Here is a 15,069-nt window from a genome sequence, read left to right as displayed (position 1 = left end):
TCCAGATTGTCTAGCCCGGCTGATTTGTAGGGGTCCAGATTTTGCAGCTCTTTCAGAACATCAGCTGAATGGATTTGGGAGAAGGAGAAGGAAAGAAAGAGAGAGAGACATAGAGAGAGACAGCGAGACAGAGAGAGAGAGAGAGAGAGAGAAGGGGGAAAGAAAAGAGCAAGAAGGAGAGAAAGATCGTGAAGAGAACGGGAGAGAGAGTAATCATTGCCTGTGAGCTCTGAAGCGAGATGCAATTTTTAAATCATTCTGGTATTTAACACAGGCTATCACATTAAACAAAGGGCCCCATATTCCCTATGTAGTGCCCTACTTTTGACCTAGGGCCCCATAGTAGTGCACCACATTGGGAGCAGGGTGCCCTCAGCCAGGGTAGCGCACAATGAGGGAGGTGTAGTTACCTGCAGCGAAGCTGGTCTGAGCTGTAGAGGTGGGGCTGGAACAGTCTCCACCCCTCTCTGTCACCAACGGAGACGCAAAGCCAACCAGGCCGTTATACACACTGAAGACAGAGACCGACAGAGAGACAGAGAGGAGGGACAGGGTGGCCACTGTCAGTATGGGTAGGGGTGTTTGTAGCTCATTCAGGGTGTGTGTGTGTGTGTGTGTGTACCTGGTGCTCTGTGTGTGTAGCTCCTTCAGGGTAGCAGGTATCTCCTGCAGTAGCTCCAAACCCTCCTGACTGGCTCCACCGCCGCGGGGCTGGCCCGTTGCCTGGACGACAGTGAACAGCACGATCTGCACGTTGTCCTGCCACGCCTTGTACTCCAACAGGAACTGGCGCACGCTGCCCTCGTAGGTCACTTCCTCCCCCTCCGCCAGCGCGTTCTCCTCGTCCTACGGGAGAGACCGAAGAGAAAGACATTTCACTGGTTCACCTACTGTCAATGAACTAAGTAGACCAGACCCAGCTGTTATCCCATTGGTGTATGTGGAAGAGCCAATCCTTAAGCAGACCGGGAGAGCAACCATTTTTTTCTCATAGTAAACAGCCTGATTAAAAGACATCTTGATTTATCCACCATCTTTGCTACGGTATGGGGGACACCCAGGGACAAACAGAGTGCGCTACCCTAACAAATAAATCATGGTGAAAGTAGTGGATTGCTGAGAGTATCATGCATCTGTACGTCTGTCTCCCTGTTGGTGTGTCACTGCCCATACCTTGGCCATGGCCCTCAGAAGGTGTTTGACGTCAGCCAGCTGGCGGTTGTGATTGGACAGGATGCCCTTGATGCTGTCCACCAATAGCTGCAGTGATTCCGTGGCGACATCCAGCTGCTGCTCACGCTCCTCTTGCACAGCCCCCTGGGTAGCCAGCTCCTGGCCAAGCTGCTTCTGGGCACAAGCTAGCCAATCAGGGCTGCCGATGGGCAGCTCCAACGCCGGGCTCTGAGTTTGAGGAGAGATGGGAGAAATGGGAGAGTAAGGAAAGTCCCAAATGGTACCCCTATATCAGCCCTGTCCCTGGAGAGATACCCTTCTGTAGGATTTGGTACCCTCCTGTAGAATTTGGTACCCCTATATCAGCCCTGTCCCTGGAGATGTAGCTAGGGGTTAGTACTCACCAGTCTGTGGAGCTGTAGCTAGGGGTCAGTACTCACCAGTCTGTGGAGCTGTAGCTAGGGGTCAGTACTCACCAGTCTGTGGAGCTGTACCTAAGTGTCAGTACTCACCAGTCTGTGGAGCTGTAGCTAAGTGTCAGTACTCACCAGTCTGTGGAGCTGTAGCTAAGTGTCAGTACTCACCAGTCTGTGGAGCTGTAGCTAAGGGTCAGTACTCACCAGTCTGTGGAGCTCTAGCTAAGGGGTCAGTACTCACCAGTCTGTGGAGCTCTAGCTAAGGGTCAGTACTCACCAGTCTGTGGAGCTGTAGCTAAGGGGTCAGTACTCACCAGTCTGTGGAGCTGTAGCTAAGGGGTCAGTACTCACCAGTCTGTGGAGCTGTAGCTAAGGGTCAGTACTCACCAGTCTGTGGAGCTGTAGCTAGGGGTCAGTACTCACCAGCATGTGGAGCTGTAGCTAAGGGTCAGTACTCACCAGTCTGTGCAGCAGCTGTAGTTAAGGGTCAGTACTCACCAGTCTGTGGAGCAGCTGTAGCTAAGGGTCAGTACTCACCAGTCTGTGGAGCTGTAGCTAAGGGTCAGTACTCACCAGTCTGTGGAGCTGTAGCTAGGGGTCAGTACTCACCAGTCTGTGCAGCAGCTGTAGCTCTATGGAGGAGACGGAGGTGTTGAACTGGGCAGCGTAGGAGCAGGTCTGCTGGCACCTCTTCAGCAGCTCAAACAGAGCAGAGTCCATGCTGAGGGCCTCAGGGGTCCGCATCCGCAGGCCCTCAAAGTTCAGTATGGTACTGCACAGGAACGTCACCTAGAAACAGGAAGAATACATTTCAGTATGGTACTGCACAGGAACGTCACCTGGAAACAGAAATAATAAAGTTGAGGAATGTCACCTGGTATTGGGAATAATAATGCTGAGGAATGTCACCTGGTATTGGGAATAATAAAGTTGAGGAATGTCACCTGGTATTGGGAATAATAAAGTTGAGGAATGTCACCTGGTATTGGGAATAATAAAGTTGCGGAATGTCACCTGGTATTGGGAATAATAAAGTTGAGGAATGTCACCTGGTATTGGGAATAATAAAGTTGAGGAATGTCACCTGGTATTGGGAATAATAATGTTGAGGAATGTCACCTGGTATTGGGAATAATAAAGTTGAGGAATGTCACCTGGTATTGGGAATAATAATGTTGAGGAATGTCACCTGGTATTGGGAATAATAAAGTTGAGGAATGTCACCTGGTATTGGGAATAATAATGTTGAGGAATGTCACCTGGTATTGGGAATAATAAAGTTGAGGAATGTCACCTGGTATTGGGAATAATAAAGTTGAGGAATGTCACCTGGTATTGGGCATAATAAAGTTGAGGAACGTGAACTGGTAATCAAATCAAATCAAATCAAATTTTATTTGTCACATACACATGGTTAGCAGATGTTAATGCGAGTGTAGCGAAATGCTTGTGCTTCTAGTTCCGACAATGCAGTAATAACAAGTAATCTAACTAACAATTCCAAAACTACTGTCTTGTACACAGTGTAAGGGGATAAAGAATATGTACATAAGGATATATGAATGAGTGATGGTACAGAGCAGCATAGGCAAGATACAGTAGATGGTATCGGGTACAGTATGTACAAATGAGATGAGTATGTAAACAAAGTGGCATAGTATAGTATAAAGTGGCTAGTGATACATGTATTACATAAGGATACCATCGATGATATAGAGTACAGTATATACGTATGCATATGAGATGAATAATGTAGGGTAAGTAACATTTATATAAGGTAGCATTGTTTAAAGTGGCTAGTGATATATTTACATCATTTCCCATCAATTCCCATTATTAAAGTGGCTGGAGTTGAGTCAGTGTCAGTGTGTTGGCAGCAGCCACTCAGTGTTAGTGGTGGCTGTTTAACAGTCTGATGGCCTTGAGATAGAAGCTGTTTTTCAGTCTCTCGGTCCCAGCTTTGATGCACCTGTACTGACCTCGCCTTCTGGATGATAGCGGGGTGAACAGGCAGTGGCTCGGGTGGTTGATGTCCTTGATGATCTTTATGGCCTTCCTGTGACATCGGGTGGTGTAGGTGTCCTGGAGGGCAGGTAGTTTGCCCCCGGTGATGCGTTGTGCAGACCTCACTACCCTCTGGAGAGCCTTACGGTTGAGGGCGGTGCAGTTGCCATACCAGGCGGTGATACAGCCCGCCAGGATGCTCTCGATTGTGCATCTGTAGAAGTTTGTGAGTGCTTTTGGTGACAAGCCGAATTTCTTCAGCCTCCTGAGGTTGAAGAGGCGCTGCTGCGCCTTCTTCACGATGCTGTCTGTGTGAGTGGACCAATTCAGTTTGTCTGTGATGTGTATGCCGAGGAACTTAAAACTTGCTACCCTCTCCACTACTGTTCCATCGATGTGGATAGGGGGGTGTTCCCTCTGCTGTTTCCTGAAGTCCACAATCATCTCCTTAGTTTTGTTGACGTTGAGTGTGAGGTTGTTTTCCTGACACCACACTCCGAGGGCCCTCACCTCCTCCCTGTAGGCCGTCTCATCGTTGTTGGTAATCAAGCCTACCACTGTTGTGTCGTCCGCAAACTTGGTGATTGAGTTGGAGGCGTGCGTGGCCACGCAGTCGTGGGTGAACAGGGAGTACAGGAGAGGGCTCAGAACGCAACCTTGTGGGGCCCCAGTGTTGAGGATCAGCGGGGAGGAGATGTTGTTGCCTACCCTCACCACCTGGGGGCGGCCCGTCAGGAAGTCCAGTACCCAGTTGCACAGGGCGGGGTCGAGACCCAGGGTCTCGAGCTTGATGACGAGCTTGGAGGGTACTATGGTGTTGAATGCCGAGCTGTAGTCGATGAACAGCATTCTCACATAGGTATTCCTCTTGTCCAGATGGGTTAGGGCAGTGTGCAGTGTGGTTGAGATTGCATCGTCTGTGGACCTATTTGGGCGGTAAGCAAATTGGAGTGGGTCTAGGGTGTCAGGTAGGGTGGAGGTGATATGGTTCTTGACTAGTCTCTCAAAGCACTTCATGATGACGGATGTGAGTGCTACGGGGCGGTAGTCATTTAGCTCAGTTACCTTAGCTTTCTTGGGAACAGGAACAATGGTGGCCCTCTTGAAGCATGTGGGAACAGCAGACTGGTATAGGGATTGATTGAATATGTCCGTAAACACACCGGCCAGCTGGTCTGCGCATGCTCTGAGGGCGCGGCTGGGGATGCCATCTGGGCCTGCAGCCTTGCGAGGGTTAACACGTTTAAATGTCTTACTCACCTCGGCTGCAGTGAAGGAGAGACCGCATGTTTTCGTTGCAGGCCGTGTCAGTGGCACTGTATTGTCCTCAAAGCGGGCAAAAAAGTTATTTAGTCTGCCTGGGAGCAAGACATCCTGGTCCGTGACTGGGCTGGGTTTCTTCCTGTAGTCCGTGATTGACTGTAGACCCTGCCACATGCCTCTTGTGTCTGAGCCGTTGAATTGAGATTCTACTTTGTCTCTGTACTGGCGCTTAGCTTGTTTGATAGCCTTGCGGAGGGAATAGCTGCACTGTTTGTATTCGGTCATGTTACCAGACACCTTGCCCTGATTAAAAGCAGTGGTTCGCGCTTTCAGTTTCACACGAATGCTGCCATCAATCCACGGTTTCTGGTTAGGGAATGTTTTAATCGTTGCTATGGGAACGACATCTTCAACGCACGTTCTAATGAACTCGCACACCGAATCAGCGTATTCGTCAATGTTGTTATCTGACGCAATACGAAACATCTCCCAGTCCACGTGATGGAAGCAGTCTTGGAGTGTGGAGTCAGCTTGGTCGGACCAGCGTTGGACAGACCTCAGCGTGGGAGCCTCTTGTTTTAGTTTCTGTCTGTAGGCAGGGATCAACAAAATGGAGTCGTGGTCAGCTTTTCCGAAAGGGGGGCGGGGCAGGGCCTTATATGCGTCGCGGAAGTTAGAGTAACAATGGTCCAAGGTCTTTCCTCCCCTGGTTGCGCAATCGATATGCTGATAAAATTTGGGGAGTCTTGTTTTCAGATTAGCCTTGTTAAAATCCCCAGCTACAATGAATGCAGCCTCCGGATAAATTGTTTCCAGTTTGCAGAGAGTTAAATAAAGTTCGTTCAGAGCCATCGATGTGTCTGCTTGGGGGGGGATATATACGGCTGTGATTATAATCGAAGAGAATTCTCTTGGTAGATAATGCGGTCTACATTTGATTGTGAGGAATTCTAAATCAGGTGAACAGAAGGATTTGAGTTCCTGTATGTTTCTTTCATCGCACCATGTCACGTTAGTCATAAGGCATACGCCCCCGCCCCTCTTTTTACCAGAAGATGTTTTTTCCTGTCTGCGCGATGCGTGGAGAAACCTGTTGGCTGCACCGCTTCGGATAGCGTCTCTCCAGTAAGCCACGTTTCCGTGAAGCAAAGAACGTTACAGTCTCTGATGTCCCTCTGGAATGCTACCCTTGCTCGGATTTCATCAACCTTGTTGTCAAGAGACTGGACATTGGCAAGAAGAATGCTAGGGAGTGGTGCGCGCTGTGCCCGTCTCCGGAGTCTGACCAGAAGACCGCCTCGTTTCCCTCTCTTTCGGAGTCGTTTTTTTGGGTCGCTGCATAGGATCCACTCCGTTGTCCTGTTTGTAAGGCAGAACACAGGATCCGCGTCGCGAAAAACATATTCTTGGTCGTACTGATGGTGAGTTGATGCTGATCTTATATTCAGTAGTTCTTCTCGACTGTATGTAATGAAACCTAAGATGACCTGGGGTACTAATGTAAGAAATAACACGTAAAAAAACAAAAAACTGCATAGTTTCCTAGGAACGCGAAGCGAGGCGGCCATCTCTGGTAGTGGGAATATTAAAGTTTAGATATGATTTTAAATATATACATATACAGTGGGGCAAAAAAGTATTTAGTCAGCCACCAATTGTGCAAGTTCTCCCACTTAAAAAGATGAGAGAGGCCTGTAATTTTCATCATAGGTACATTTCAACTATGACAGACAAAATGAGGAGAAAAAAAATCCAGAAAATCACATTGTAGGATTTTTAATGAATTAATTTGCAAATTATAGTGGAAAATAAGTATTTGGTCAATAACAAAAGTTTATCTCAATACTTTGTTGGCAATGACAGAGATCAAACGTTTTCTGTAAGTCTTCACAAGGTTTTCACACACTGTTGCTGGTATTTTGGCCCATTCCTCCATGCAGATCTCCTCTAGAGCAGTGATGTTTTGGGGCTGTTGCTGGGCAACACGGACTTTCAACTCCCTCCAAAGATTTTCTATGGGGTTGAGATCTGGAGACTGGCTAGGCCACTCCAGGACCTTGAAATGCTTCTTACGAAGCCCCTCCTTCGTTGCCCGGGCGGTGTGTTTGGGATAATTGTCATGCTGAAAGACCCAGCCACGTTTCATCTTCAATGCCCTTGCTGATGGAAGGAGGTTTTCACTCAAAATCTCACGATACATGGCCCCATTCATTCTTTCCTTTACACGGATCAGTCGTCCTGGTCCCTTTGCAGAAAAACAGCCCCAAAGCATGATGTTTCCACCCCCGTGCTTCATAGTAGGTATGGTGTTCTTTGGATGCAACTCAGCATTCTTTGTCCTCCAAACACGACGAGTTGAGTTTTTACCAAAAAGTTATATTTTGGTTTCATCTGACCATATGACATTCTCCCAATCTTCTTCTGGATCATCCAAATGCTCTCTAGCAAACTTCAGACGGGCCTGGACATGTACTGGCTTAAGCAGGGGGACACGTCTGGCACTGCAGGATTTGAGTCCCTGGCGGCGTATTGTGTTACTGATGGTAGGCTTTGTTACTTTGGTCCCAGCTCTCTGCAGGTCATTCACTAGGTCCCCCCGTGTGGTTCTGGGATTTTTTTCTCACCGTTCTTGTGATCCTTTTGACCCCACGGGGTGAGATCTTGCATGGAGCCCCAGATCGAGGGAGATTATCAGTGGTCTTGTATGTCTTCCATTTCCTAATAATTGCTCCCACAGTTGATTTCTTCAAACCAAGATGCTTACCTATTGCAGATTCAGTCTTCCCAGTCTAGTGCAGGTCTACAATTTTGTTTCTGGTGTCCTTTGACAGCTCTTTGGTCTTGGCCATGGTGGAGTTTGGAGTGTGACTATTTGAGGTTGTGGACAGGTGTATTTTATACTGATAACAAGTTCAAACAGGTGCCATTAATACAGGTAACGAGTGGAGGACAGAGGAGCCTCTCAAAGAAGAAGTTACAGGTCTGTGAGAGCCAGAAATCTTGCTTGTTTGTAGGTGACCAAATACTTATTTTCCACCATAATTTGCAAATAAATTCATTAAAAATGAATGAAAATGTGATTTTCTGGATTTTTTCCCTAATTTTGTCTGTCATAGTTGAAGTGTACCTAAAATGAAAATTACAGGCCTCTCTCATCTTTTTAAGTGGGAGAACTTGCACTATTAGAGGCTAACTAAAAACTTTTTTGCCCCACTGTAGATGGTTGAATCATCAGCATACATGGACACACAGGCTTTGTTTAAATCGTGGCACATTCATTAATTTCCTCGTGTGTTTCATAAGACTATACAACCAGGGTGTTGGGTAATAGGCGTTTGTAATTGTGCAATTGTGAATCAACGCATTAGAATGTACAAGGAAGCCACCAAAATAGAGCTCTGTATGCAACAAAAAATTGGAGGGGGGGGGGGGGGCATGCCCCTCCCAGGGACCCCCACAGCCTGGAATTCCCTGGTTGGCAAATTTTTCTCCATGTTCTTCCAGAACACCCTGACTATACAGGGAATAGGGTGCCATTGGAGACGTATACCCAGAAGGTGGAGACGTAAACCCAGAAAAGGTGGAGACGTAAACCCAGAAGGTGGAGACGTATACCCAGAAGGTGGAGACGTGTACCCAGAAGGTGGAGACGTATACCCAGAAGGTGGAGACGTGTACCCAGAAGGTGGAGACGTGTACCCAGAAGGTGGAGACGTAAACCCAGAAAAGGTGGAGACGTAAACCCAGAAAAGGTGGAGACGTAAACCCAGAAAAGGTGGAGACGTAAACCCAGAAAAGGTGGAGACGTAAACCCAGAAAAGGTGGAGACGTAAACCCAGAAAAGGTGGAGACGTAAACCCAGAAAAGGTGGAGACGTAAACCCAGAAAAGGTGGAGACCCAGAAGGTGGAGACGTAAACCCAGGAAAGGTGGAGACCCAGAAGGTGGAGACGTAAACCCAGAAAAGGTGGAGACGTAAACCCAGAAAAGGTGGAGATGTAAACCCAGAAGGTGGAGACGTAAACCCAGAAAAGGTGGAGATGTAAACCCAGGAATGGTGGAGACGTAAACCCAGGAATGGTGGAGACGTAAACCCAGGAAAGGTGGAGATGTAAACCCAGAAGGTGGAGACGTAAACCCAGAAGGTGGAGACGTAAACCCAGAAGGTGGAGACGTAAACCCAGAAGGTGGAGACGTAAACCCAGAAGGTGGAGACGTAAACCCAGAAGGTGGAGACGTAAACCCAGAAGGTGGAGACGTAAACCCAGAAGGTGGAGACGTAAACCCAGAAGGTGGAGACGTATACCCAGAAGGTGGAGACGTGTACCCAGAAGGTGGAGACGTGTACCCAGAAGGTGGAGACGTAAACCCAGAAAAGGTGGAGACGTAAACCCAGAAAAGGTGGAGACGTAAACCCAGAAAAGGTGGAGACGTAAACCCAGAAAAGGTGGAGACGTAAACCCAGAAAAGGTGGAGACGTAAACCCAGAAGGTGGAGACGTAAACCCAGAAGGTGGAGACGTAAACCCAGAAGGTGGAGACGTAAACCCAGAAGGTGGAGACGTAAACCCAGAAGGTGGAGACGTAAACCCAGAAGGTGGAGACGTAAACCCAGAAGGTGGAGACGTAAACCCAGAAGGTGGAGACGTAAACCCAGAAGGTGGAGACGTAAACCCAGGAAAGGTGGAGACGTAAACCCAGGAAAGGTGGAGACGTAAACCCAGGAAAGGTGGAGACGTAAACCCAGAAAAGGTGGAGACGTAAACCCAGAAGGTGGAGACGTAAACCCAGGAAAGGTGGAGACCCAGAAGGTGGAGACGTAAACCCAGGAAAGGTGGAGACCCAGAAGGTGGAGACGTAAACCCAGAAAAGGTGGAGACGTAAACCCAGAAAAGGTGGAGACGTAAACCCAGAAGGTGGAGATGTAAACCCAGAAGGTGGAGACATATACCCAGAAGGTGGAGACGTAAACCCAGGAAAGGTGGAGATGTAAACCCAGAAGGTGGAGACGTAAACCCAGAAGGTGGAGACGTAAACCCAGAAAAGGTGGAGATGTAAACCCAGAAGGTGGAGACGTAAACCCAGAAAAGGTGGAGACGTAAACCCAGAAGGTGGAGACGTAAACCCAGAAGGTGGAGACGTAAACCCAGAAGGTGGAGACGTAAACCCAGAAGGTGGAGACGTAAACCCAGAAGGTGGAGACGTAAACCCAGAAGGTGGAGACGTAAACCCAGAAGGTGGAGACGTAAACCCAGAAGGTGGAGACGTAAACCCAGGAAAGGTGGAGACGTAAACCCAGGAAAGGTGGAGACGTAAACCCAGAAAAGGTGGAGACGTAAACCCAGAAAAGGTGGAGACGTAAACCCAGAAAAGGTGGAGACGTAAACCCAGAAGGTGGAGACGTAAACCCAGGAAAGGTGGAGACCCAGAAGGTGGAGACGTAAACCCAGGAAAGGTGGAGACCCAGAAGGTGGAGACGTAAACCCAGAAAAGGTGGAGACGTAAACCCAGAAAAGGTGGAGACGTAAACCCAGAAAAGGTGGAGACGTAAACCCAGAAAAGGTGGAGACGTAAACCCAGAAAAGGTGGAGACGTAAACCCAGAAAAGGTGGAGACGTAAACCCAGAAAAGGTGGAGACGTAAACCCAGGAAAGGTGGAGACCCAGAAGGTGGAGACGTAAACCCAGGAAAGGTGGAGACCCAGAAGGTGGAGACGTAAACCCAGAAAAGGTGGAGACGTAAACCCAGAAAAGGTGGAGATGTAAACCCAGAAGGTGGAGATGTAAACCCAGAAGGTGGAGATGTAAACCCAGAAAAGGTGGAGACGTAAACCCAGGAAAGGTGGAGACGTAAACCCAGGAAAGGTGGAGATGTAAACCCAGAAGGTGGAGATGTAAACCCAAAAGGTGGAGATGTAAACCCAGGAAAGGTGGAGACGTAAACCCAGGAAAGGTGGAGATGTAAACCCAGAAGGTGGAGATGTAAACCCAAAAGGTGGAGATGTAAACCCAAAAGGTGGAGACGTAAACCCAGGAAAGGTGGAGATGTAAACCCAGAAGGTGGAGATGTAAACCCAAAAGGTGGAGATGTAAACCCAAAAGGTGGAGATGTAAACCCAAAAGGTGGAGATGTAAACCCAAAAGGTGGAGATGTAAACCCAGGAAAGGTGGAGATGTAAACCCAGAAGGTGGAGATGTAAACCCAAAAGGTGGAGATGTAAACCCAAAAGGTGGAGATGTAAACCCAAAAGGTGGAGACGTAAACCCAGGAAAGGTGGAGATGTAAACCCAGGAAAGGTGGAGATGTAAACCCAGAAGGTGGAGATGTAAACCCAGAAAAGGTGGAGACGTAAACCCAGGAAAGGTGGAGATGTAAACCCAGAAGGTGGAGATGTAAACCCAAAAGGTGGAGATGTAAACCCAAAAGGTGGAGATGTAAACCCAAAAGGTGGAGACGTAAACCCAGGAAAGGTGGAGATGTAAACCCAGAAGGTGGAGATGTAAACCCAAAAGGTGGAGATGTAAACCCAGAAGGTGGAGATGTAAACCCAGAAGGTGGAGATGTAAACCCAGAAGGTGGAGATGTAAACCCAGAAGGTGGAGATGTAAACCCAAAAGGTGGAGACGTAAACCCAGAAGGTGGAGATGTAAACCCAGAAGGTGGAGACGTAAACCCAGAAGGTGGAGATGTAAACCCAAAAGGTGGAGATGTAAACCCAAAAGGTGGAGATGTAAACCCAAAAGGTGGAGATGTAAACCCAGGAAAGGTGGAGATGTAAACCCAGAAGGTGGAGACGTAAACCCAGGAAAGGTGGAGACGTAAACCCAGAAGGTGGGCAGCGTACCTGGCTGGTACGCTGGCTCTCCCGGGCCACGAGGGCGCGACGCTCTGCGATGGTCAGATCAAAGTCCTGGAGCACCGGGGCCAGGGCAGGGTTGGCCCCTCCGGCCCACTTCAGACGCTGCTCTATACTGCCCTCTAGTGATGCCAGCTTCTCCTGCAGGGGGGGAGAGGACAGATCCAATTAAAAAAAACACAGACACACAGTCATTAAAGGACTCAGACCAGAGAGAGAAAAGAGAGCATTTTATTTACAGGAGTAGCTAAGAGTAACGGTCTAGTTAGCTATCAAGGTTGACAGATTGGTCAGCAGGTAGCCTAGTGGTTAGAGCGTTGGGCAAGTAACTGAAAGGTAGCTAGATCGAATCCCCGAGCTGACAAGGTAAAAATCTGTCGTTCTGCCCCTGAACAAGGCAGTTCACCCACTGTTCCTCGGCTGTCATAGTAAAAAATAATTTGTTCTCAACTGACTTGTCAAGTTAAATAAAAAATATAAATAATAATTGTTGATGACTGACCTGGACAGCAGCGATGGCCGCCTCGTCCTGGCTGAGTTTGTAAAGCTTCTTCTTCATGCTACTGAGGATGATGGAGCGAGGAGGAGGGCTCACACTCATCGGCTGGGTCCTAGGGCCGAGCACGTCCTCATGCTGCCACTGGAACACAGAGAGGGGATGGGGTAAATAGGGATAATCCAACCCAAAACACTACTTCCTCCACAGAGACAGGACAGGGTTAACCCCCACCCCTCCTCTCACACAGAGACAGGACAGGGTTAACCCCTCCTCCTCTCACACAGAGACAGGACAGGGTTAACCCCCCTCCTCCTCTCACACTGGGCTACACAGAGACAGGACAGGGTTAACCCCCCCCTCCTCTCACCTGGAACATGGTGATGTGTAGCTGGGTGCGCTGCAGGGAGACCTTGGCAGCGTCCAGGCTGGTCTCCAGGCGTCTGAGCAGGTCCAGTTTCTTCCAGGCCGTGTCGTAGGAGGACGCCAGCACCGTGCCTCTGTTCAGTAGCAGCTGAGACATACGGCCTGCGCCCAGACCCTGCACCACCGTCTGCTTACACAGCTCATCCAGCGACACCTGGACCATTAACAACGACACATTTAAATCAGGACAGAACTAAACATGTATGAAGACAATATAACATTGTGATCGATCAGGTCCGTAACGTTCCACTTCCTACCTTGCCGTCGGCTCCGAAGTCCTTGGCCTCCACCTGCGCGGTAAGATCCAGACCCAGGGCGGACAGAGTGCTGCAGAGAGACAGACCCAGGGTCTGGGTGGGAAGACCAATCAGCATCTGACGGACAAACTCCGCCGTGAACGCCTTGATGGGCCGGGTCATCTGCTCCTCGCTCACTACCACCGCCGCCGCCGCCCCCCGGAACAGGGGCTTCCCTGGTAGACCTACACCCCCCAGACCCACTACTGGGCCGTTGGAGGGAGGAGGGTCCTCAGACACTGGGGGGCACGTACCTGGGAGGGAGGGAGGGAGGGGGGAGAGAGGGGGGGTCAAACGCACTATATATATATCATGATTCAGACACTGTTTCATAAGGCTGGGAATTGCCAGGGACATCGCAATACAATATTATCATGATACTTAGGTAGAGATACAATATGCATTTAGGTTCCTATGATTCTGTATGGATTGTTTAGGTAGAGATATGATATGCATTTAGGTTCCTATGATTCTGTATGGATTGTTTAGGTAGAGATATGATATGCATTTAGGTTCCTATGATTCTGTATGGATTGTTTAGGTAGAGATATGATATGCATTTAGGTTCCTATGATTCTGTATGGATTGTTTAGGTAGAGATATGATATGCATTTAGGTTCCTATGATTCTGTATGGATTGTTTAGGTAGAGATATGATATGCATTTAGGTTCCTATGATTCTGTATGGATTGTTTAGGTAGAGATATGATATGCATTTAGGTTCCTATGATTCTGTATGGATTGTTTAGGTAGAGATATGATATGCATTTAGGTTCCTATGATTCTGTATGGATTGTTTAGGTAGAGATATGATATGCATTTAGGTTCCTATGATTCTGTATGGATTGTTTAGGTAGAGATATGATATGCATTTAGGTTCCTATGATTCTGTATGGATTGTTTAGGTAGAGATATGATATGCATTTAGGTTCCTATGATTCTGTATGGATTGTTTAGGTAGAGATATGATATGCATTTAGGTTCCTATGATTCTGTATGGATTGTTTAGGTAGAGATATGATATGCATTTAGGTTCCTATGATTCTGTATGGATTGTTTAGGTAGAGATATGATATGCATTTAGGTTCCTATGATTCTGTATGGATTGCTATTCGATAGTGATTTTATTGTGAGTCGATGTTACAAACATACTGCTGACTATACGTCTGCTGCAGAGAGACGAGAGAGAGCCATGAGAAAACAAGTTTAGGTCAGCCAGGGAGACAGAAGCCAGGGAGACAGAAGCCAGGGAGACAGACGCCAGGGAGACAGACGCCAGGGAGACAGACGCCAGGGAGACAGACGCCAGGGAGACAGACGCCAGGGAGACAGACGCCAGGGAGACAGAAGCCAGGGAGACAGACGCCAGGGAGACAGACGCCAGGGAGACAGACGCCAGGGAGACAGAAGCCAGGGAGACAGAAGCCAGGGAGACAGAAGCCAGGGAGACAGACGCCAGGGAGACAGACGCCAGGGAGACAGACGCCAGGGAGACAGACGCCAGGGAGACAGACGCCAGGGAGACAGACGCCAGGGAGACAGAAGCCAGGGAGACAGAAGCCAGGGAGACAGACGCCAGGGAGACAGACGCCAGGGAGACAGACGCCAGGGAGACAGACGCCAGGGAGACAGACGCCAGGGAGACAGACGCCAGGGAGACAGACGCCAGGGAGACAGACGCCAGGGAGACAGAAGCCAGGGAGACAGAAGCCAGGGAGACAGACGCCAGGGAGACAGACGCCAGGGAGACAGAAGCCAGGGAGACAGAAGCCAGGGAGACAGACGCCAGGGAGACAGACGCCAGGGAGACAGACGCCAGGGAGACAGACGCCAGGGAGACAGACGCCAGGGAGACAGACGCCAGGGAGACAGACGCCAGGGAGACAGACGCCAGGGAGACAGACGCCAGGGAGACAGACGCCAGGGAGACAGACGCCAGGGAGACAGACGCCAGGGAGACAGAAGCCAGGGAGACAGAAGCCAGGGAGACAGACGCCAGGGAGACAGACGCCAGGGAGACAGACGCCAGGGAGACAGACGCCAGGGAGACAGACGCCAGGGAGACAGAAGCCAGGGAGACAGAAGCCAGGGAGACAGAAGCCAGGGAGACAGAAGCCAGGGAGACAGAAGCCAGGGAGACA

General features: G+C 49.1%; 1 protein-coding gene across 2 annotated transcripts in view; it reads right to left on the bottom strand.

Annotated features, from left to right (window-relative positions):
- smg1 (SMG1 nonsense mediated mRNA decay associated PI3K related kinase) overlaps positions 1-15,069 on the bottom strand; it is a 167,830-nt gene that overhangs the window by 27,399 nt on the left and 125,362 nt on the right. For both annotated transcript variants that reach the window (XM_090197766.1, XM_090197767.1), the window contains 8 exons: positions 12,890-13,182; positions 12,577-12,786; positions 12,213-12,350; positions 11,699-11,851; positions 2,199-2,378; positions 1,174-1,401; positions 623-846; positions 411-511 (listed from right to left, as the gene is read on the bottom strand). In XM_090197766.1, coding sequence (XP_090053892.1) covers positions 411-511; positions 623-846; positions 1,174-1,401; positions 2,199-2,378; positions 11,699-11,851; positions 12,213-12,350; positions 12,577-12,786; positions 12,890-13,182 — 1,527 coding nt within the window. The remainder of the gene's footprint in view (positions 1-410; positions 512-622; positions 847-1,173; positions 1,402-2,198; positions 2,379-11,698; positions 11,852-12,212; positions 12,351-12,576; positions 12,787-12,889; positions 13,183-15,069) is intronic.

Source organism: Oncorhynchus mykiss, chromosome 13, assembly GCF_057628025.1.
Source record: "Oncorhynchus mykiss isolate SJ-2025 chromosome 13, ASM5762802v1, whole genome shotgun sequence".
NCBI classification, from domain to species: Eukaryota; Metazoa; Chordata; class Actinopteri; order Salmoniformes; family Salmonidae; genus Oncorhynchus; species Oncorhynchus mykiss.
This window is presented reverse-complemented; position numbering and strand designations above follow the sequence as displayed.